Raw genomic sequence first — 24,100 nt, forward strand, 5'->3', positions numbered from 1 at the left:
AGTAAATAAGTAATCAAGACAAATGTTTATTTAGTTTATTCAACAAGGTAACTTTCCAAAAATATAGTACATCTCAAAAAAGCAGAATATTGAGTAAAAGCRTAATATTTCTTGCCAGTCATCTCAGAAATTTACCTAAAAAATAAGAGCATGAGGGAGTACCCGTTTTTCTCAATTTTACCTTCTGTTAGACTGTCAATGTCCTCCTCTGAGGACTGAGAGAATCTCTAAATATCCCTTTACGTTTAAATTATAAAAAATAAAAAAAAACACATAAAATAATCTTTAAAACGTGTCATTTACCTCAGGAACTTTTATTTAATGAAGAAAGTAAAAGGATGCGATTGTCAAGCAAAACGCATTCTGTTGTACAGTCAGATTGACTCACTGTTAAGTTAACTGTACAACATGTTGCGCTAAAGGTAGAAAGCAAAAAAAAGGACAAGACAAGACAGTTGGTTGGCAATCTGGTGGCTGTTAGACAGTGATCTTAACTAGAGGCTGGCCTTAAAAKGAAACCTGAGCTTACAGTCTTGTACAATTTTGGGCTACCCTTGGTTTTAAATACYTTAAATATCACAAACGTGTTTAACATAACTAGAGTTACAGCTTGCAGTCTACAGAGTCATTAATCCCGAAGGCAAACATTACACCGACTGGCCTTGTACCGCTGCTGATCAGCTGCTTTGATGGTACCAGGCTTTACAGGGACGAATTCCTCTCTATCTCTTACAGTAGTTAGCCAAAAACTGTAAAGATTGGAAAAGTAGTGACAGGAACCCTGCGCACCTTGACACTCAATGAAGGGATGAGTTCGAAAATCTCTGAGGCAGCTACCAGAGGAAGCCAACGATTGTCCACCACCCTCATCACCTGCTCCTGTGTGCTGTAAAGCAGTAGTGTTCGATAAGAAGAGCTGACTTCATAAGGCATTTATAAACGCATTCAGGCTTTTCATGAGACTCACCAGAAGGAAAGAGTATCCYGTCCATAAACTCTTCCAGCCATCTGGGCAGGGAGGAATTGCTTGGTCTTGACTGTGAAATGGCACTGCTGGYGAAAAGGTCTCACACACAACACAGCGGCTGATGTGGAAGCTTATCTCCTGGCCAAAGAGTGGCATCATTGGTATAGGAGCAGTAGTGGAAAGCCAGTAGGATTTGTCATTGCGACTTGAGTAGTAGCATGCGTCTTTGTCGCAGTAGGAGAAAGGCATGGTGGAGAAAATGGGGAGACAAGAGCCAGGCTGACCTACATGGAGTTGATAAAAATGGGGTCAAACACAAATATTTTTTTTTTCTAAACTAAGCTAGAAGACTGTGAGGTGCTGTGTGTAAAATAATAAAATTGTCTTGATGACTTAAAATTGATGACAATAATATGGTGATTTAGTTTATAATAACAGAAATAATGGGGTTTCAAGTCAYATTGTCATTCATTAGTTTATAAATGTAAAAGTTTAAAAGTAAATGATTATTTAGCAAGCTAAATAGTCTAGAAACAACATWTAATTCACATATTTAGATTGCCGACTAAATATTTAGTCGGAAAGCTAAATATGCAAAAAAAATGCAAAGTTACTTCCTGATAACCAGAAGTTGACTACCAAAACAAAAGTTGGATCTCATGGACCTAAATTTCTGTTGGTGAGATTGATTCACTTCAATTTTTGTGCAAAGAAATTTGCTCCAATAATATGGCCAGAATTATATGGAAATAATAATAATAATAATAATATGGAAATGAATATATTATATGCTAAAATATGACAGAAAAATTATCTCCTTTTTTTTTGTTATGACAGGCTTAAAAATCCCAAATAATTGCTGTTAATTTTTGACTGTGTAACTTTACAAACTGCACCTCACAGAGGACAAGCAAATGATATGTAGACTTACCCAGATCTTGTGTGTGAGCCTTCTCTTGTCCTTCCAGGTAGATGAGACTGTATCCCACCCACAGCTGGTTGCTACCTGCAGGACACTGTGGTGCCAAAACTGACTGGCTGTGGATAACCAAAAGAAAGGCTGATCTAAGTCGCCTTCTATGGCCAGGCTCGCCTGGATCTCCAGGAGGACCAGGGGCACCTGAAAAGGGAGGAGATGAATAAAGAAGAAAAGAGTATGAGCCAATGAAGTGTCTCAGGACACTCGTCATTSRTTTCCAGTTGGTTTTAGTTGTACTCTCAAATGTTCTTACGAGAATCTTTGGGACGGGAACATGATAGCATGTTGTTTACCTTGAGGCCCAGTGTATCCTTGCTCACCAACATCGCCTGGGTCTCCACTGGGACCATCTAACCCAGGAGGCCCTGGTGTGCCGGGAAAGCCCACAGACCCTTTAGGACCCTTTTGTCCTGGAACAGAAAGAAAAACAAATAATAAAATTAAAGGTGATGATACTTTACACGTTAATAAAATATAAACTGATAGAAAAACAGTAAAAAAACATTTAAAAAGCACGTTCTCACCTGTTCGACCAAAAGGACCAGGACGACCTACATACCCTTGACTTCCTTCACTTCCTGAAACGCCTTTTGGTCCTGGGGCTCCAGGGGGCGGAACCCTTAAATCTACAGTGATTAAATCACCAGGTTGACCTTTGACACCTAGAAGAAAAAAATAATTACTTTCCTGAAAACCAAATCTTTCGGTACATTAGTTGTCATAGTTTATAAACTTATTTCTGTTATTTTGTCACAGTGCCAACCACCTGGATCTCCAATTGGGCCAATTTCTCCCTTACAACCTTGAGGTCCAGGGATGCCCTGTTGACCTCTGGGTCCCAGAGGGCCCCTTGGCCCATCAGGACCTTTCTCACCTATGAAAGGGTATCARAACATTTAGTTCTGGTCAATATCACCCCTGGAACGTTCTTGGCATCTATCCTGTTTTTAAACGTACCCTTTGGTCCTGGAGTGCCACTGCGGCCATGAGGCCCTGGAGGTCCTGGAACGCCTTTATTTCCCCTATGACCTGGTGGTCCACGATGGCCATCTGGTCCCTTGTCTCCTTTGTATGAAATGCTGCCACCTGGTGGACCAGGTGGACCAGGAGGACCTGAAAAACCAGTTACAAACCGCAAATGTAAATTCACAGCTTATATTATCTTAAGTTTTTTCAAAGATAAAGTTCATAACTCGTGAAAGTAAGTAACCTGAGGGTCCTGGGAGCCCTTCATAGCCTCTGTCGCCGTGAGGTCCATGAAGGGGGTTTTGGCAGGTTTTGCCAGAGCTACCAGGTGTTCCTGGTATTCCTGGAAAACCTGCAGTAGAAAACACACAGTCACACTCCTGTATCATGATAATAAAGACAAGTTACAACCTAAGATGCCATGTCACAAGTGAAATGACTAAGTTTGCAACTAAATACTGACCTGAAGAAGGWGCATATTTATGCAATTACTTTTTTCATGTTATGCATCTTGTTTGTTGTCATAATTTTTGTAGAAATCTGTTTTCACTTTTACATTAGAAGGTTTTTTGTAATTTTTCATCATAATCAATTATTGTTGCTCATAATTGATAAGTAAAAACAATAAAAAGATTAAACATTCAAAGGTTTGAGTAGTTTTCATAGGCACTAAAAACAKAATGAATTTCAGACCTGTGTTCCCAGGTGCCCCGGTTTGACCTTTAACCCCTGGAATAGTTGCCCCCGCTGGCCCCGAGATGCCCTGGGTGCCTTTGGCTCCAGGTAAACCTTTTTGTCCAAGAGGTCCAAAAGTGCCTTGGCCTAGATTTTAATAAGGCAGATATAACATGGTATTTGTCATTTGAATTTTGATTTTGAGATTTACTTATCATTGAAAAATAAAATTTTTAATATACACGAGCTTTTCTATTGCAGTGCAATCTTTGCCATTTGTTTCTATGCGTCTCATTCTTCTTACCATCTGCTCCCTTCATCCCTTTCGGACCTCTTAGCCCATTCAATCCATCCAGACCTGGAGTTCCAGGGGGACCTAATATAAATCACAAGGGAACATAAATGACATGCTGCTGTGTGTGGGTGGCACTAAAATGAATTCCCCCTTTCATTAAAAAAACTTATTGATGAACATCGTGTTAGCGTTTCTTTTTACAGCATTTACTTCCTATCTTCAATGGAACCCTCGTCTGAATTTTATCGAGAAGGAAAAACAGATAACACTTCAGTACTTTAATTGATGGCCACAAGTAATCACAAATCAAAATGTCTCCACTCGGCATGTGTATGCTCAGTTATGCTTTTTTTTAAAATGACTCCACCTGGATTGCCCCATGGGCCATGGGGGCCGGGTGGTCCCACAACTCCATCGTCACCTGGAGGACCTCTAATGCCTTGACGCCCTGGTAGACCTCGGGACCCAGGATAGCCTAAGGACGCACATAACATGACAAGGTCAAGACAGCAAGTTAAAGAAAAATCAATAGGATTGGATTTTTTGGGCTGTTTTTGCTTAAAGATACATTTCTTTAATTTTCTCTTTAAAAATGTGCTTTATATATGGTGAGAACCAACACAATTAAATATATTTTTAATTTTTACAGTACAACGCATAAGGAATTAATGCATTAACTTTTTCATTTCAAGTAGAAGGGAAGCAAGAGAATGGTGACATATCTAAAGTCACAACGCAGGTTTTTAGAATAAAACCACGAAGCAGTATTCTTTAACAACAGGATGAACAACTGAGCATGAATGAAAGAAAACAGGTCTGTTGAAAGAAATAACACGTGTAATTACAATTGCTGTGTTGTATRAATTCTTATAACAGTTTTAGTGGCAGTCACCTGGCCCTCCTTGTCTTCCAGTTTCCCCAGTCCCCCCTGGACGTCCAGGTTGCCCTTGCCTTCCCCTGGGTCCTGGGTCACCTGGATGCCCTGGACTTCCTGTATGTGCTAGATAAAATAAACTTGGTTTTAAACTGCAATTTTGCTAAGTTGTAATTATAGTCAGAATAAAGTTTTTAGGCATTCTGTTTTTTTAGACATGGACTTACCACTGGGCCCAAYCTCGCCAGGTAATCCTTTGAGTCCTTGTGGGCCAGGTCTCCCATAGGATTGCCCTTTATTACCTAAAACAGATTTATTTAAATTATCTATAAGATTTTAAGGGATGGAAATATTCCGCATCCGTATAACTGTATAATCATTTATGGTTACTTATGTGATATGTAAAGAGAGTCTTTATATTAATACTTAGAAATTTAAAAAAATTAAAACGCATATTTTCTTATATGACCGATTAAGACACTAATATTGCCCAGACTTCTTTTGAAATTAGTTAAAGGCTGAAAACTCTCTTACCACCTCACCCCCTGAACTCTCATCTAATAAGTCCTGCAATTAATTTAAGGTTTTTTTCAAAAAATAAAGTTGAAAAAGTAAATTAAGCAGCGTAGGGTTCCATCTGTGATAAAATGGTGATGTCTCTGGAACCTCCAGAATCCTTTTATCATTCAGATGAGTTTGACAAACTGAATTATGCAGGTTTGCCAAGAACTTCTTGTATTTATTTATTTATTTATTTATTTATTTATTTATTTTAATAAACAGTTGATCATAATATTGTGAATGATTGGCTGAAAAAATATGTGGGACTGTCAGGTTCTGTGCTAAAGTGGTTCAGGTGTTATTTAGAAGTCATTTGTCCCATATGGTGATCAGAAATGTGTAAATAAAGTTATAATATAAAAGAGACCAAATTATTTGACATTTTTCTMGTCTATGTTTATGTCTTTAATGCAGTCAGGKAGWACAAAACTAATGTGAGGTTGGATCTTTTTTGAGAATTTATTAATACATTTTTRATCATTTTAAAATKTATGCCAGTGATTCTGTTCACTGTAAATTCAGTTTCAGCATACTACGTCGTATGGTCAAGAGTTAGATCAAATAAAAACAGAAATTAAATRGAAAATAACATACAGCCATAGATTTGTCTTTTCTTCACAAAATGAATTCAGCTGCATAGACGCCACCACTGACTTAGAGCACATCATCTTATGTCTTACCTTTYACACCAGGAAATCCCGGGAGGCCGGGGATACCAATTTGTCCTGGGGGTCCAGGATCTCCCTAGAACAAAGCAAGAGCAGATAATTTAGAATACGGTATATTCTAAATACTAAAATGTCTAATATTTCAAAGAAATCTGTATTTYATTGTGAAGTTATAGACACAAGCCTTTGTGACCAAGCAGTGCCTCGTCTGAACCGCCCGYCACACTGTAACTTAAAAGCCCATTACTCAGTTTGTTAGATGATATTGTGTACCTGATCTCCAGTATTCCCAGAATACCCCCTTGGACCTGGGAACCCTTTAATCCCATGAAGTCCACGGAGTCCTGATAATCCTTCTCTACCTGGAATACCAGCAAATCCTTTTAATCCTTGTGATCCTGGCCATCCATCAGGACCCAAATCACCAGGCGTGCCTGTGCTGCCTTTGTATCCTGGAAGAGATGTAACATATTTAAAATATATGCAATGTGCAACATGATATTTTACATTGGTATATATTTTCATGATAGAAAATATTATAATTAAAGCTTTATTGCCTGCAAACCCTGTCTGACCAGGAGGCCCCCTTCTTCCGGAAAATCCAGAAGGACCTTTTGTCACGTTGACAATTGAACATAATCCTGGGAGTCCAKTGGGTCCAGGTGAGCCTGGGGAGATCACAGAGCTCATAAACAACCTCAAATTTTTCAGATTATGTAAATAAACAGCAGCAAGATGGCGAGAGCTGGAGGTAGGAGTTCACAGATGGGTGCTTGAAGAATGTGCTGCCGGGAGAGGCTTGTCAACGGTGCAGTTAGATCTCCATCCACCCCGATAGTTGCCAAGGAGGTGAATATGAAAAAATTTGCAGGTGAACCTTCTTAGTGCCTTCTTGCTGTTACCGACTCATGAAATGCAGCTGCCTCTCTACCAGAGCATGAACCTCAGTGAGTCAGAAACTATCAGCAAGGGTTGACAATTTCTGTGAGTAATTGAAAAGCAGGTAACTGGACATGTATCTCCTGGTCAAATCGTTAACATAAATGTGGCCCACCTTCATGATTAATCATATTTAAATAAATACAATCAGTTGCTTCTATTTTTACTACGTCGAGATACGACTTTTATTTCGGACCAKTTTATAGTCCAGGAAATATGTTAATTAAAACAAAATAGTTGATTATTGGGAATTTAATCTGTTTATTGGATAAGACAAAGAGGTTTCAAAACAGGAAGTGGTGGAGCTTGCCTTGAAGGGAAAAGTTATAAAAGTCAATGGCTATGTTAGTAAATATTTAAAGTATTCCAAGTGGATGCCATTGTAAATTTAAGTCCCAGAGTGGTTTTAATTTGTCTTTTTTAAATTTGTTCCAAGGACTCGCACCCATAAATGTATCCAAAAGGTGATCATTCATTTCACACACACCAGATGTAAATTAGGGAAGAATGTAACAAATGTTTTTTTTTCTTTTTTTTCTTTTTGGTTTACCTTTGTTACCAGGAAATCCTGGATCACCTGTATTTCCATAACGACCAGGAAAACCTCTTCCTCCCTTTTCACCTGGTTGTCCTGGAGGCCCAGGATTGCCAGGTATACTTCTAGACCCAGGCTTCCCAGGCAAGCCCTTCTCACCTAAATAAATAAGCAAAGCATTTTTCTAATGAGAAGCATTTAAAAAAATCTTTTAAAGCTGTTTATTGTTTGGAGTAACAAAAAAACTTGTTAGGGTTAGGTTACAATTTGCATGGAAGATAGGATTKCATAATTAATTGCTGAAGAATTACATGCCAGTGAATCACTATGATTTACCTTTCTGTCCTTGGAAGCCATGAATACCAGGATCTCCTTGAGGACCAACAAGCCCTATTGGTCCAGCTGGGCCAGGAGCCCCRGRAATACCWGGATTACCTTGTAAACCCTTCTGTCCTCGACCAGGTGCACCAATATCTCCCTTCACACCTTTCTGACCAGGGAGGCCTTTATAACATTACAAAATATGCAAAAAGTTAGGAAAAATATTTATTTCTCATTATCATTAATGATAACCATCATGTGCTCACCTGGCACTCCTTGTTCACCACGGCGCCCTGAAGGCCCTGGAGGTCCAGGCGGACCTACCAGTTCACAAACAGTACACGGTGGACCAGRGACACCAGTWTCTCCAAGGTCTCCACTGTCCCCAGGATCTCCCTTGCGACCTTGGGGTCCTGGTGGGCCTTGTAATCCTGAAATTCCAATGTAGAATTGGTCAAGAGTTTACTGTACACAGATAACATAAAGTTTCACACAAGTTAATGTTTTTTTCTGAAATTTAACATTTAAAACGCCTAATTTGATGCAAGTATTATTGTATCCCCATGTATGGCACAATATTAGGGCCAAAATGAAGATTATTGCTCACCCACTCCCTTGTCCAGGAAGCTATATCTATTCAAAAACTATCTACTGACCTGATTAATGATGGGTCAGCAAAGGAAGCTGAGCAACTGGCAGCGGTAACTGAGAGGCCGACACTGGTAAATGAGAAGAAGTCTGTTCATTTGCATAAGCATTGGAGAGGCTGGTCACCCCCTGCATTGAATATTTCCTCTGCTGCCCATTAGCACAAATAGGCTCCATTAGCATTGGATTGTCTGGTGTCAGCACCTGATGGGCTAGCCTTAGCATCGGAAATGCTAACCATGCCAAGGCTGATTAGTCACTTTGTTATACACATACTTTTTCCTTTAAAGAAAACATTATCAAGAAAAATAGTCRACATGAAATATCTGTAAGCAACATATTCTGATGATAGAATCTGCAGTACCGGTAATCCAAAATTAYATAAAGTATAAACATAGACAATACCGTAATATATGGAACTGAAGTTGGCTTTCAATTTCTCAGCTTCTTATTCTGAGAAAACTATTTGTGAGGAATAACATTACCTAAAGGTTTCACAAGTCACAAACTTGGGTTTCAAATATTCTGCCATTAGTGTAGAATGATCTTACCCAGGTTTGAAAAGTCTAAGATTAAAGATGCTGAAGGTAGTAAAACTTTGCCCTTAAGCCATTTCCCAAATCAGAAGTTATAAGGTGAAGCAAATTTCAGCTCAGTATAATAATACAGTATTGCAGTATTGTGTATCTATATGTGTTTCTACTTGATGTCACATTGAATCCCAGTAAATTCTTTCTAATGACATCTCAATGCATCTAATCCATGTTGCTAATAGAAATTTTATGTTGACAATTTTTCTTGAAGTTTTCTTCAAAGAAAATTGCACATGTCTAAAGTGGATGACCAGCCAAGGAGTCATTAGCCTCTCCAATGCTAACACAAGTGACTCGTCTCCTCATTTGGTTCCACCACCCTGTCAGTTAMTGGCCTATAATTAATCAGATGAGTAGATGTCTTTGTCCTCCTGAGACAAGGARATAGCCATCTTATCTCAGGAGACACAAAAGATCTCACCAATACTCCCAATACATGCCAAACCCATCTTACTCATTAAATTACCTGGTGATCCTGGATGTCCAGGGATTCCTGGAATTCCGTATGACCCCACAGCTCCTTGTGGTCCAGGAGGACCAACTGGACCTGGCCAAGCTGAAAGGATGTGTCCTGGGTCTCCTTTTCTGCCATGGGGTCCTGGTATCCCAGGAAGACCTCCAGGGCCATCCAGGCTAATACCAGTRGGACCATGGTCACCTGGATCTCCATTTGCACCAATAGATCCTTAGGAAAAATCGTAGAGAGCCAGGTACAAGAAATAGTTGCAAAGGTTGTGATTCAAATACTTGTCATTTCAGACTGATGCTTAATTTTCCAAAAAACTTAAATTGAAGTTATTTTTATATGAATTGTACCTGGTGGTCCGGTCAGAGTTTCTCCATCATCTCCCTTTATACCTTTAGGTCCTTGTTGTCCTGGAGTTCCTGGATATCCATCTCTTCCAAGCTGACCTTGAACACCTTAAATTTGAAAATTCAACACAAGTTTATGCATTGAACATGGATATTTTTTGGTGGATCAAATGTGATTTGATTTATTGTCTAGAAAAAGAGTGAGAAACAAAACAGCCARTTACTTCTGGCCTTAAATTTAAAAAATAATTACCTGGTAAACCTGGCTCACCCTTAGGCCCTGGTGGTCCAATTTGACCTTCATGACAACATGGTTCTGTTTCACCTGGTAAAAAAGTACAATATTCATATATTGTATGACTTTGGCTATAGTAGAAATGTGAGAACCATATTAGCAYAACGTAAGATCTGACCTGGTGGACCTGGTCGTCCTGGGATTCCAGGAAGCCCTGGAAGTCCCTGATTCCCTTGAAGTCCAGGTACTCCCTTTAGGTCAGGAAATCCAGGACCTGGGGGACCAAGGGGACCAGGGAATCCTTTGGGCCCCGGAGGGCCCGGATAACCTTTGGGTCCAGGACGTCCCACATAGCCAGAACTCTGCACACATATAGAATTGCACCAAAAAGGCAACACACTGTGGCTTAAAAAATGGCATTCTTCTTTTATTAAAAAAAAAAAAACTTACAATAAAGTTTCCTTGAATCTATTGAAAGTAGATGAAAAACAAGTGTCCAGCAGAGTGTAATCTAAAAGCAGCAAAGCCCTAGAAAATCACTACTTATACTATAAATAACTCCTAAAATACACATAAAAGTTTGAAACAAATTTATCCTTACTGGTGGACCAGGTTCTCCCACCGGACCAGGGAAGCCATCTTTTCCAAGCTCACCTGTTCTTCCTGGAGGACCAGCGTATCCTGGTTCTCCTTGGTCCCCTTTTGCACCTTCCAAAGAAAAAAGTATATGCAGTAATTGAATCTGTATGAGACCCAATGTACTGACATTTACCTATGATTTATTAAGTGTCATTTTAATAAGAGAAAACATGCAGTGTTATTGCCAAATACAATAAATTGGAGGATAAAGAACTTGATATACACGTGAACATCAAACACACTCACCTTTAGTTCCCCTCACATACGTGTCACCTTTCTCACCCTTTCTTCCTTTTAGACCCGTGAAACCATGTACGCCCTGCAAGAAAAGTAAATATTAAATATTTTTCTATGATTACAAAGTAGAAAACTATTTTTGACATAAGATTTGGTGAGTGACGAAATGCTGTCCTTACATCTGGTCCTCTTGGGCCATCTTTACCCCTCAGTCCAGGCTCCCCCTTAGGTCCCGGAGCTCCTGGAAATCCTGGAGATCCTGGATAACCAGGTGGACCAGGTGGCCCAACAGCCCTCAGAGCATGCACACATTTACATTCCCCTGGACAACCTGCAGGATTGAAATGGCAAATTAATAAACACTACAGTGTGACTAAATCTCACCTAACATTTATAATAATTTCTTGGTGCTTCATCCCCGTTCTTCACTACGTTTGGCTTGCTTCTGTTTTTCTGTTTGTTTTGCAAACAAGTCTCCTTAATTAGCTCAGTCAATTTTGTGCTGATTAGGGAAACAGTTTTGCTCCACTGTGTCTTGCCAGGACAGGTGCTCTTTCTGGAGTCCATGTTGCTTCATGCCCAGAGAAGTTTGCACAGTCAGTCATGACTTGGATGGAGGGGGGAAGTCATCTGCTGATGCTGGTCAGTCATGACTTGGATGGAGGGGGGAAGTCATCTGCTGATGCTGGACCACTGTGTTTCTGCAGTCCACATTCAACACAGCCATCTATCAGGAAACTAAAACCATTGTTTCCTGCTGACAAGCTTTATGGAAATGCCGATTTGTTTTTTTCAGTCTGACTTGGCACCTGCGACAAAGGCAGCAAAAACTTGCTCATTCACCATGATGTTCCTGTGCTCGACTAGCCTGCGGAAAGGCTTTACCTAAACCCTAATTCCCATATTTGGCTCTGTTGTCTTTAAACATGCAGCTCCAGCTATGTATAGCACACTCTGCACACATTCCTTATATGGCAGCATGTAGGCCTGCATGTCTTTAAACACATTCAGACTTTCTTACTTACTTCTCTCACTTTAAGTGTAAGGCTGGAAATATGCTCCTGAAGACTTGAGATACAAAGTGCAATCGGACACTGCATCATAATCATCAAAGTTACGAGAAACAAAGTCTTGAAATATTTCACTCAATATGTAATGAATTTATGTAATACGTAAGTTTCCTTTTCTGAAATGACAGACAAAAATGTTGAACTTTTTCATGATATTCTAATCTTAAGCTGCACTTATATGGCAGCTAATGAAATCACACTTTCACAAACAAAGGATGAACCCATATTGCACTATTTTGTTCACTGTGTGCAAGAAATATGAACTTTATGAACGACAAACCGCAGAATGTTTGTAGGAGAGATGCTCCTCCACTCCCACCATCTTCACTCCCCTCCTACCTCAATGAGCAACAGCACATTTACTGTCTGCACTATGCACAAATACACACACCCACAACTGYAAATCTATATTAATGCAGCAAACAAATGTTAAATGAGTATAAATATGCACAAGAATAAAAAGTTAGGGGAAAATTATATATTGTTTATATGAATGCACTGTACAATTGGACATAAATGCTAAAGCAAGAAAGTGCATCGATTTAAAAATGGCCAGAGTTTGTGMTCCTTTTATCCGAAGTGGCAGAGCATTCAATCATTTATGACCGTAAAAAACTGCTATCGCTTCTCGTTTTTAATTCAGAAGCTGGGCTTTCCGGCAACAGTGAAATACTGACTTCAATACTTATGACAAAATATAGAAAGATACTTGTTTAGTGTTTTAGTTTTAAAATAGTTTCTGAAAGAAACCACAGGGAAGCCAAGCAAGTACAACAATCACAACAACCAAAGAAATACTGATGAATTTCCAAAAGTCAAAGCACACTGAGATCTGGGTCATCTGCATACACAGAGAAGAAGAGAACTTTGAGAACTTTAACATTCTAGGAGTTCACATGCTGACTAACCTCACAGAAGGAAAAAAATGTATCACTGTACACTGTAATAAAGCTCACTGCTGTCCCCCTGGTTTCTGTCAGAGTCCTGTAACAGACTCATTCATAACGGTGTTGAAGAGCAGTACTGTTGAAAACAAAACAGACATGTGAAATATAGTAGGGCGCAGAGAATATCTTCAGTATAGAACTATTTCTCTTCATTCTTCAAGGTGACCATCTACAAAGGACAGTCTCCCACATTTGAACAGATTCCACTAACCCTGGACATCACTTAATTTCTTAAAGACACCGGCACACCAAAGAAAAAACTTATCATCTGCAAAAGAGATAATATCAACAGGCTGTCAAAACTATGACTTGACACTCCTTCTAACCGCAGATGGAAAGTTTCAAACAACCAGTGACTTAGCTTAATACAGCTATTAACTGATTGTAATATTAGTACTTATGTGAATAAAATTTTAAAATTTGCATCCTCTGAAGTTTTTTTTTTGTTTTTGTTTTCCGCACTACCTGTGTTAACCCAATTTCACTAGTGATGACTTTACTGTTAATAATTTCTTGACTAATTGCTAATGAAATTACACTTATCAGAGAACTTTTTTTTTTACAAAAAAAAATATATATACTGCTCTAAATGTTGTGACGTCAACATGTTCAGCAAAATGAAATGACAATGAAAAATACTCCTGCTTCTGTGTAGATGGAGAGAGGCAAATTACCTTTAACTCCTTTTAGGCCTTTGTTTCCAGAAAATCCTCTGGGTCCATCTTCACCAGGTTCCCCTAGAGAACCAGGCTCGCAGTAATAATCTGTGAGATTACCAAATGACATGTTGACTAACATAAACTACGTCCACAAACTTTTTGAGTATTTAGTATTTAGAGGAATTACTTCCACATCCTGGTCAGATCCCAGTGCGAATGTCACACCACCACCACAAACAAAGCAGAAACAAAGTCATTCAAAATAATGACTACAGAAGTCTATAGATGTAATATTGATGTACGTAAGGAGTCTTGAATACCTTGTGGACCAGGGCATCCATCGGGGCCTCTTTCTCCTTGATGCCCTTTTACTCCCTTTGGTCCCCGAATGAAAAGTATTTCATTTGGATCGTATGTCCCTGGTTCTCCCTTCTGACCCTTTTCACCAGGGTCACCCGGTTGACCAGGTCGGCCATGTGCATCTAGAGAGGAAAGGAAAATTTTGTGAGACCTCACATGATGAAAGGCCGACCCATGCAGTTTCAACCTATGTAAACAAAGATTTTTAAAGAATGAAAAATTAACAAATTAAAGAAGTCTTTATACTGATTACTACAACATCAGTTTTATTTTGTTTTATTTTTATTTTTTTACAAAAACTGCACTATTATATGCATCTGTGATGCATATTATATGCATCTGTGATGCATATAAATTCTCGACCTGTAATGGACTGGTGACCCGTCCCAAGAATACCCCGCTTTTCACCCTATTTCCGCTTCAGTTATGTACCAAACCCCCCCACCCCAACCCTTCACATCCCTGTAAGGATAATTGGGTATAAATAATGAATGGATATTTAAACACTGACCTGGTAAACCTGGTARRCCTGGAGGGCCTGGTATACCCATATACCCAGGCTCTCCCGGGAACCCAGGTGCACCTGGATACCCACGGTCTCCTTTAGGACCTTACATGGTTAAACACAGCGCAAAACAAATCTGTTATTTTAGTCATCTGATAAGGCAATCCTCAGTATTTCTWATAAGACAAAAATGACTTTCAGTTTTATCATAACTGATGCTCCACCGTAATTACTTAAATTTGAAGTTTTCTTTATATTATTTACTTAGTAAATATCTCAGAGAGAACATAATAGATTTCAAGGTAACTTTCTTTGCTGAGCTAGAAGGCCTCTGTTTGTAGTTTAAGTCTGTAGGCTATTGTAACTTAGGAAGAAATCTTGTTAGAGCCRTGTTTCTCAGCTCTGGTCCTCAGGGACCGCTGCCCTGTATGTTTTAGGTGTTTCCCTTCTGCACCACTTGAATAAGCGAATGATTAACAGACTTCTGCAGCATGTGACGGCTGAAGAGGAGGCTATGCAATCATTTGTGTTTAGAACAAAGACGCATCTAAAATATGCAGGGCAGTAGTCCCTGAGATAACAGTTCGACCTACAATCAGTGGGTTGCCAGTTTGAGCCCATGCCTCATCCATCTCTGTCGTTGTGTCCTTGGGCAAGCAAGACACTTCACCCAACTTGCCTGCTGAAGGTGGTCAGAAGGGCTGATGGCACTAGTAGAGCAGCCTTGCTTTTGTTGGACTGCCTCAGGGCAGCTGTGACTACAATCCAGTAGCTTGCCAACATCAGCATGTGAATGTGTGCATGAATGGGAATGACTGATGTCATTGTGACGTGTCTTTTAGTGTCCTAATAAAGTATTTTATACTCATTTAATGGAAGCTTCTAGGGCCTCTCTCCTATGTCTGCAGTTTGATTATCAACTGATTCTTTGTTGTTTTAAGACTGAGTTTAACCAAATTGCTTTTCACTGGATTTTAATCCAAATCAAATTCATCASATATGAGGAATATGATATGATGATTATGTCATCAGGTGTTGATGGAAAGAATCACACTGAATATTATACATTTTGACCAAATTGAACAAATGTAATCTGATATGAAACTGTCCTTTAGTCTTATAAAGAGCCAATAAGTTTGTTTTTCTTTTTTTTAAATAAGTATATGTGAATTACTTGAACTGAATTGCATTTTTCAGTGAGCCACATCTCAAACGGGTATTCCAACAAGAAAACTTACTTCTGTGAAGACAAAATCCTTTATATAAGGTATAAAAGTAACCTTTACTTTGCTGGAATATCATTTTACTCTAGCTTTTTGTTGTCTCTCTGGATACTCTTATAGGAAAAGTCCAAAACAGGTCATGATCTGGTCTCACCTCTCACAGTATTTCCATCATGAAATTGTGAAAAACCAGGGGGACCTGGATCCCCTGGCCAACCCTGTTGACAACAAACACACGTGGAAGATGTTATTGTTAACTTAACGGGACACTTGAAAAACATTCTATCACCTCATAGGTTATCCTGTTACATGTGTTACCGTGTATTAAATAGGTACATAACTAAATAACCACCAGAGGGCAGTACATGACAAAAGAATGTTTTTTTGTATTTTGACATATCATTACGTTCAATAAATTCTCAGTGATGGGTAAAAGTACCTTTACATTATTATTATTATTATTATTGGTCTCATGTAATATTCCAATCCCAATCATCTAAGAAATTAAATGTTGTGCTTTCATTAGCTGTAAGCAGAAAACCATTAGGAGTGACATAATGATACATGAAAACATCACTATATTGGTAATATTCTGTACTATCATTGTGTTTTCGCTGAGTAAATGAACTTGTCAGTAACATTCTAATTTAATGTATTTGTCTGGAGCACTGATAACCAGAAAACGAGTGATGCTTTAAATGATGGACAGTTAGTCAATTGGTGTCAAGTTTCATATATTTGCGTAACTATCTGCTATTTAAAATCCATTACAGACTAACAAAATGATTTTACAACTGCACAGCAAACTGAATAATAATAATAATAATAATAATAATAATAATAATAATAATAATAATAATAATAATAATAATAATAATAATAATAATAATAATAATAATAATAATAATAATAATAATAAAAAATTTAATTTGTACCACACTTTTCATTAGCAAACATCTCAAAGTGCTACACAGTGCAACTAAAATCTTAGATAAAATCAACATCATAAAAATCTTGTGGAGGCAGAATAGGCTTGCTTAAATAGAAAAGTCTTTAAGCAACTGATTGGATATTTTATTTAGTTTACCTTTTCTCCTATTCTTCCAATGAGCCCTGGAAGTCCTTTGTCTCCAGGGACACCCTAAAATTCAAAGCAGTGGACAGTAACCTGAGTGAAAGTACAAACTAGACTTTATGAAGGTCTAATAGTACACCAGGTGTACCTCTTGTCCAGTCAATCCGTCTCCACCAGACCGTCCAGGACTACCCTAAAGATTGCATAAAGGATTTTAAATAGATGTTATATTTTTTTTCTTATAGCAAATAGAAGTATCTACTTGACTGACCCTATCCCCTGGAAATCCCAGGATTCCCTTCTCTCCTTTAGGTCCTGTTTGACTAGGGCTGTAGATGTCTCCTCCAACACCCTAATATGAAAAAAAAAGAAAAACAACTATTTTTTGTTTTTCACACAACTGACAGCTAAAAGAAAGAAAATGTAACACTCACTCGACGCCCCTTTGGTCCACATGGTCCRTGCKGGCCTTTATTCCCCTGAAAGGCAAAACGTACTGAAATGTGGCTATGGAATGCATAATTTTTGAGTTTCTACAAAAACTATTCCACTATTTAAAAGCTACAATGAACTTAATAGTAAAGTTTGAACGTTTTCGCTACCTTCTCACCCTTATGGAAAAAGTATTCTGAAGGATATCCTTTCTGTTCTTCTGGTCCAGGAGGGCCAGGTGGTCCAGGTGGGCCTTGTTCACCCTGGAGTTTAGAGTAAAACATTAACGCATGAATGCAAAATAATCAGAAAAAGACACTAAATAAACAGTCACCAAAAAAATAGAATGATGTCTTACAATTTCACCTCTAGGCGATCTTCCAGGGTCACCCTGCATGACAAACATATCTTTAATGACAGTTTATTTGTGTAAAGTTGTAAGGCATRGATGACTGGGTTACTTACAGGTGATCCTTTCACACCTTTAGGACCCTCTACACCCTAAAAGAGTCAAATATCATTTTGCGCCTGTACAATGAGGCACCGAAGAAAAAGATATAGCATAAACATGCACATAAAGATGTCTAACCTGAGGCCCACGAAGTCCGTGACGGCCACGGAGACCCTTAGGCCCAATGTTCCCTGGGCTTCCCTGAGTTCAGTAAAGGTATAAACAGAAGAGATTTGATCTGATGCTAAGTACACTGTAATTATACAATGAACATAAAAACAATACCAAACCTTGGACATTTGTAACTTTGCAGTCAAAATTCTAATTATATCTTATTGATATTTTTTTGTGAGACATCAACACAAACCGATGCATAATTGTGAACTGCAAGGAAAATGATATACATGTTCAACRTTTCTTACAGATAAAAATCAGAAAGATTTTTTTTCTCAGGGCGTCACAATAGGCTGAATACATAAATATGACTACATAGTTCTGTAGTCGTATTTGCTWCTTTTTGTTGACGCGTCACATAAACTCACAAATACAATCTAGYCAATGCATAATAGGGAATAAATCCTCTCACTACAAAGAAAACCTACTGTTTGACCATGGTCTCCATCGCTACCTTTTTCACCCTGTAACAAAAATAGGGGAAAGCAAATGAAAAAGCAATTTGGAGTGGAATGTAAAAAATTGGACCTTGTACACTAAGTGTATAATATAGAATTTGAAGCTAAGAAAACAAGACTTCTGACAGAGAACAGCCAAAGTTGCTGAGAAGGAATACTCACAGGAGGACCTGGAAGAGCACCAGTGTAATTAGGTGTTCCTTTGCTTCCCTTAGCACCCTTTGGTCCCTGATGAGAGGACAGTAAAAGCTCAAATAAAAAATACTCATGTTTCAGAAGATAAGGAAGAAATGCGTGTTGTACATATGTATGTATTAGCAAGTATTTTTCTAAATGCATGTCAGATAAACTCAGGATACTGAGGTGAAAAAAAGCTTATGCTTATTTAGACGTCATATTTTCTTTGTCATTTGTTTGTATGTTTAGCATGTTGCATCTCCAAAGCTGCCCTAACTTAATAACTGAGATGCACTCACAGGTGGCCCATGGAGGCCATCAAGTCCAGGCAGACCATCCGGTCCTGGATGACCTCTTGTTCCATTACAGCCATCCAGTCCCGGTAAACCAGGCTCACCCCCTGCTCCAGGGTGGCCCTTAAGAGCAAAATGAAGCAGTGTTAAATTACAATTAAAAAGTTGTTGAGGTCACAYCCAAGGCCTAACTGGCACTAAATAGGAATGCTGCAACATTTACTTTCAGTGCTGTGTAGAGTATGGCTGCAAAAGTGAAGTCTAAACCTTGGCATATTTATCTCCAGTGGAGAAAATCGAGTCGGCAGATTTTACAAAGTTTTCCTCACAAGTTTCCACTAGAGGTCGCAAAAACACTCACATGAACATGAGCTGGACTAACCGTGAGCTAGTAAGGCAGAGACTGAAAAACACCACAAGCAAAAATCTCCAACACGGTGATGAAAGGAATAACCRAAATTCATTTTAACACAAAGCGGAAGTTAGCAGCATTCAACTCATCCATAACTTATACACATTTTGAAAATGCTAATTCTCTACATGCTGCTCACTTTTGAAGGATATTGTTAGGATATTGACTCTTGGTATTTGTAAACCCATGAAGAAACAAAACTCACTGGAAATCCTTCATGACCCGTGAAACCAGGAACACCAGTCAAACCCTGAAACAWACAATTCAATTTTTATAAACAATATAACACCACTGACAAACCTATTTTGATAAATATTTACGTTGCTAGATATTGCAACATTCAACGTTGATTTTGAAGCCTATGCTGTTATAATGAAAACGTCAAACTTTCATCTGAACACTAACACGGTCTCCTTTTGGCCCCTGTAGGCCATGTGATCCTGCTGCGCCCACTGTTCCCTTCTCCCCTTGAGGCCCAATTCGTCCTCGTTGTCCCATTGGACCTTGAATACCTTGCCTTCCTGGTTTCCCTGGAGGTCCCTACAAAATAAACACAATTTATTAATGTTGTGAAAAATGCATATATATGTAATAGATTCATGTGTGTATTATTATGCGTACATCAGTATGAGACAAAACGGGAACTGTTTTAGTTTGGTGAGGAAAACCATTGCCCGTGTTTCTTACCCTTGCACCTTTAGCAGGCTGACACACACACTGAGAGCAGTCTCTGCCTTGACATGGGCCTTCAATTTTACCCTTAAAAAACACAGACGGTTTTTGTGAGCAGTAAACTTTGCAGCTAGGTGGAGAAGTCCTGACTGTTGAAAACTGCATAAACAGGAAACATTTCAGATAACACTCAGATACATCAGCGTTCCCAGACATACCTGAATAGATACGAGCACGCTGACCTTGATACAAATTTGTTTGTGCTAAGCTTTTCATTCCCCCTGGTTCACAAATATTCCCACCAGCAGCCAGGTGTGTGTGTGTGTGTGTGTGTGTTGTGGGAGTTTTATACAGGACAGATATCTTTCCCACAAAGTTTTCTCAAAAGTTCCTAAATATTTAGGTGAGTGTGCGCCACCTGCAATGAACAGTCATTTATAAATCTGTCTAATAAGTTTTGCTCTAAATTTCCAAGGGAACGTGCTGAGAAGACTATACATCTTCACAATGTAGAATTTTAGTTTTGACTTAGTGGATCAAAAAAGGTCAGCATGGTAAAACCAAATGCAATATTGTACTTTATACTAAGGGAATAAATGGCTTCCCTTATGTACGGTGACACTTTATTTTAGATCTATGCAGACCTTTTCCCCCTGTCAATAGAGATATTTATTGTTAGTTAGTTATCCCCTTCTTCCTGAAGAGATTTTACTTTTTAGATAATCACTTTTCAATCAAGTTTACTGTGTTATTATTGGTTCTATATTTTAATTTGTAGATAAAGCCATGCGTAACTCATGCACAACAAAGTTATGTGGGCAGATTAACTCTTAGATTTACTAAAAGTAGAAAAATCAAAACACACAATTTATGCACTGTCAAGTTGCAGTGGCTAATTAACTTAACCCACATGTTTTTAGACAGTGGGAGGAGTATAACTCTAACACTAGTCAACAAGCTAAATAAAGATGTTTGATTTTAAAATACTGTGATTGCATATTCTATTAGTTCAATTTAGTATCCAACAAAATATTTATAAATGTCACCCATCCTTTTACCATGAAAGACTTGCTAATTTACAGCATTTTGTGAAAAAACTCTGAATTCTGAACAAAACATATTAGAAACGCATAAAAACTCATAAACAGAGTGCTGGCCTTTAGGTACATCAGTTGCACCAAGGAATCTTTGTGCAAACAAGTGACATGAGGTCTAAAAACAGTAATCAGACTCAGAGAGAGACAGTATGTGAAGCAGGAAGATAAATAGAATTAACAAGAGTCCTGCATGTATACAGTCCAGTAAATAACAGCGCTCTTTGTGTCACTGTGACAAAATRCTGTTTGTGAAATACAAATCTAAACTTTATTCTGGAAACTGCAGTAACAGAAATGGGAGTGACAAAGTTTACAGAAAATAAGAAATAKAACTTTAAATCATACTTCTATGCAAGACTCATGTTTAAACCGAGATAGCTAACTACTTTCAGTACTCAAATCAACATTGACTTTTTTTGTTGTTTTGTTTTTTTATGTACAGCACAGCAGTTCATACTGTTTCAGTTTGAAAAAGCACAATATGTATTACTATAGCTGAGGAAAATATGTTACAGGGGCAAATATGTCATTACAGTATGTAATGAATATACCACTTTTAGTCAAACAGSGCACACCTGTGTTCTTCAATAATTTACAAGCAATCTGAATTTGAATTTCCAATAGTAAAATTACATCTGCAATTTTTTTAATCAAACAAAATGGCCAGAAAACATATTAATAATGTAWTAAAAATTATAGTCGAAGATTTTTAGCATTATTTGTTTTTTATCATGAAATATTTGGACATTTTCTAAACAAAAAGTACAAACATACTCTGTTTTAAAATATTTAAAATGTACATAAAATAATTGTTAAGTTATGGACTCTTACTGCTTTGAGCAGCTGCACATSGATGACCAGGAAAATGAACCACCTGTGAATGAAATCATATAATAAATTAATCAATATATMAATTTTTTTAATTTTTTAATTTTTTTATTGTCTCTTTGTTTGTGTAACATTAAAAACAGCGGAAAGCACAAATGTACTAGAGCTAAACTACAAAACTCAATATTCCACCAATTTAAAGAAGACATGTATCTGTAAATCAGCTTACATTATTACCAATAATTACTTTATTTTACTTAWAGAGACACATTTAGCCAAGGTAAGAGATTCACAACGCATAGTTTAGACCCAAGCATTTCTGTATTGTGTTCAGAGAATATTAACATGYGCTCTATTCCTTATGAAAAAGTGTCTCACACAAAAAAAATAATACATAAATCAATTAAAGTGACACAATATTTGGRCAGTAAAATTCACTAAACTAAATACGGTCAGAATGTTGTGAACCCAAGCAGCTACTAYGCAGGTACCTAAGCAGGAGCACACAGTGGCCCGTTTTAATAGCAAGCAGATGTGTGGAATATCTGAATAAACAGACCAGAAGATTGTTTGTATCTAAGTAAATAGACCTACAGAACATTTCACGTAAACATCCCGATGAATTTCAAATGTGCTTGYTGTGCATACTAACTTGTCTGAAGAGTTACGTARGGGAATTGTGACCTACCCCGCCCTGTGCGAAAAAGTAAGGAACTCCCCCCCTATAAAAGAATATCCACACCCTTGGATGTTTTGCCCTTTGTATTTCGTCTATTAAGTCATATAACATGTTATACTTTATTACAGGTAGGAATTAGTTTAACTAGGGCCACAATAATATTTTCACATGGGCCCAGGTTGGAAATTAAATTGCATTTTGAAARTACTGAGGCTGGCTTTGCCTCACCGCTGCCTACTGACTGAAGGAACGGGCAGATCCTTGACCTGACTGTCACATCTGCCCTCTGCTCTGTTTTCACATAATGGTATGATCCAATATATTCACGTAATTGGTCACAAGGCTGCCATGTTGACAATTGAAACAAGGTTCTTCCGTGAGCAGGGCGGGGCCAATGAGAGTAAGAACTGAACAACRATATGAAACAGAGGTGAAAACTGATTCTTTTCTGATTCACTACTTTTAGAGCCATTGCTTTTGGGTATGATCCATCACTATTCCTTTAAAGAGAAACCGCTGCCCAAGGACAAAACCACCAAAACATAGCTGTCCTCATAAAATGACAAGTCAGCCAAGGAAGAACATAAATAAGAGATGCAACCAAGAGCACCACAGCTCTGAGGTTACTGCTGAGATAGAAAGTTCGCCTGGGGTAGTATGTTGACAGGAAGCTTATTAATCATACACCGTACAAATCTCAGYCAATATTACAACTAATGCCATTGCTGAAGAAKAAKAAGAAGAAGTCCAGGTTGGTGTTTAAATTTGTCACAAGTAATGTTGGGAACGTAGCARGCATGATGAAAAAGGTGCTCTAATGAGATGAGGTCAACTTTCTGGCTGTCACACAAAACGGAGAGTTAATGCTGAGACGCATCACCMTGAACACACCACTATCACGGTCAAACACAGTTGTGGCAGCATTATGCTGTGGGATGACCTTTCTTCAGCTGAGACAGAAAATTAGTCACAGTTGATGGATGGAGATTTAAATAATTATGGCATGACCTGAGAAGGAGACATGTTATCGGTTGCAGACTGTGGTGGCTGTTCACCTTCCAGCAGGACAAATCAGCAGTCAAATATTGGACAATATAAAAATGAAAATTTATGAAAAGACTTAAAATTGTGATGTTAAAAGACATCATTGATCCAGTGTGACTGAATTAAACATATTCTCCAAAAAATATATAACACAGATAACAATAATCAAATTAGATGTAAATTTTTAAAAAAATGCAATGGGCTTACCAGGAGGTAAAAATCATCATGAAAGTTACTTTGAACGCCATCGCTCATCTTCTGAGGCTGCTGAACAGTTACTGAAGGCCTCAGTGCTGCCCCCTTTGGTAGAAAAAAAAAAGAACATCAAGTCAAGTCAGCCACAGGTCACGTCACTTAAACTAGTGCAGTGATTAAAATAAAAAATAAAAAATCTAGCATATCATCGACTCTTGTTTAACATAATAAAAAAAGACAGATATTTCCAAGAGTCTGTTAACCTTGTTGTCTACAGGTTTTTATTCAACCTTAGAAATATTCACAACTTACCAAACCTCTCAATTTATTCCAATGAAGGATYCAGTAGATCCCAAAAAATCCGTCTCACAGTCAATGAATAGCCAAACTGCTACTGTTTGCCG

At 38.1% G+C, this 24,100-nt stretch overlaps 1 protein-coding gene across 1 annotated transcript; it reads right to left on the reverse strand.

The window, feature by feature from the left end:
• Nucleotides 1-20: 20 nt before the first annotated feature.
• LOC103479402 (collagen alpha-4(IV) chain-like) lies at nt 21-24,100 on the reverse strand. The gene is made up of 48 exons (XM_008433802.2): nt 24,009-24,100; nt 23,709-23,801; nt 21,782-21,824; nt 19,869-19,940; nt 19,587-19,721; nt 19,387-19,431; nt 18,776-18,892; nt 18,462-18,527; nt 18,270-18,305; nt 17,806-17,868; nt 17,682-17,717; nt 17,575-17,607; nt 17,387-17,479; nt 17,219-17,263; nt 17,056-17,136; nt 16,933-16,977; nt 16,797-16,850; nt 15,864-15,927; nt 14,493-14,591; nt 13,942-14,103; nt 13,809-13,817; nt 13,637-13,726; nt 11,125-11,276; nt 10,955-11,027; nt 10,671-10,777; nt 10,248-10,431; nt 10,088-10,159; nt 9,838-9,942; nt 9,488-9,706; nt 8,047-8,211; nt 7,796-7,963; nt 7,475-7,618; nt 6,543-6,653; nt 6,259-6,437; nt 5,998-6,061; nt 4,984-5,058; nt 4,775-4,882; nt 4,250-4,357; nt 3,892-3,963; nt 3,606-3,734; nt 3,157-3,264; nt 2,904-3,059; nt 2,713-2,820; nt 2,471-2,608; nt 2,240-2,356; nt 1,899-2,087; nt 968-1,251; nt 21-886 (listed from the first exon to the last, which is right to left on the reverse strand). Exons 2-48 carry the CDS (start codon nt 23,747-23,749, stop codon nt 629-631), a joined length of 5,022 nt encoding a protein of 1,673 aa, XP_008432024.1. The 5' UTR covers nt 23,750-23,801; nt 24,009-24,100; the 3' UTR covers nt 21-628.

This window comes from Poecilia reticulata, linkage group LG17 (assembly GCF_000633615.1).
Source record: "Poecilia reticulata strain Guanapo linkage group LG17, Guppy_female_1.0+MT, whole genome shotgun sequence".
In the NCBI taxonomy this organism is placed as follows: Eukaryota; Metazoa; Chordata; class Actinopteri; order Cyprinodontiformes; family Poeciliidae; genus Poecilia; species Poecilia reticulata.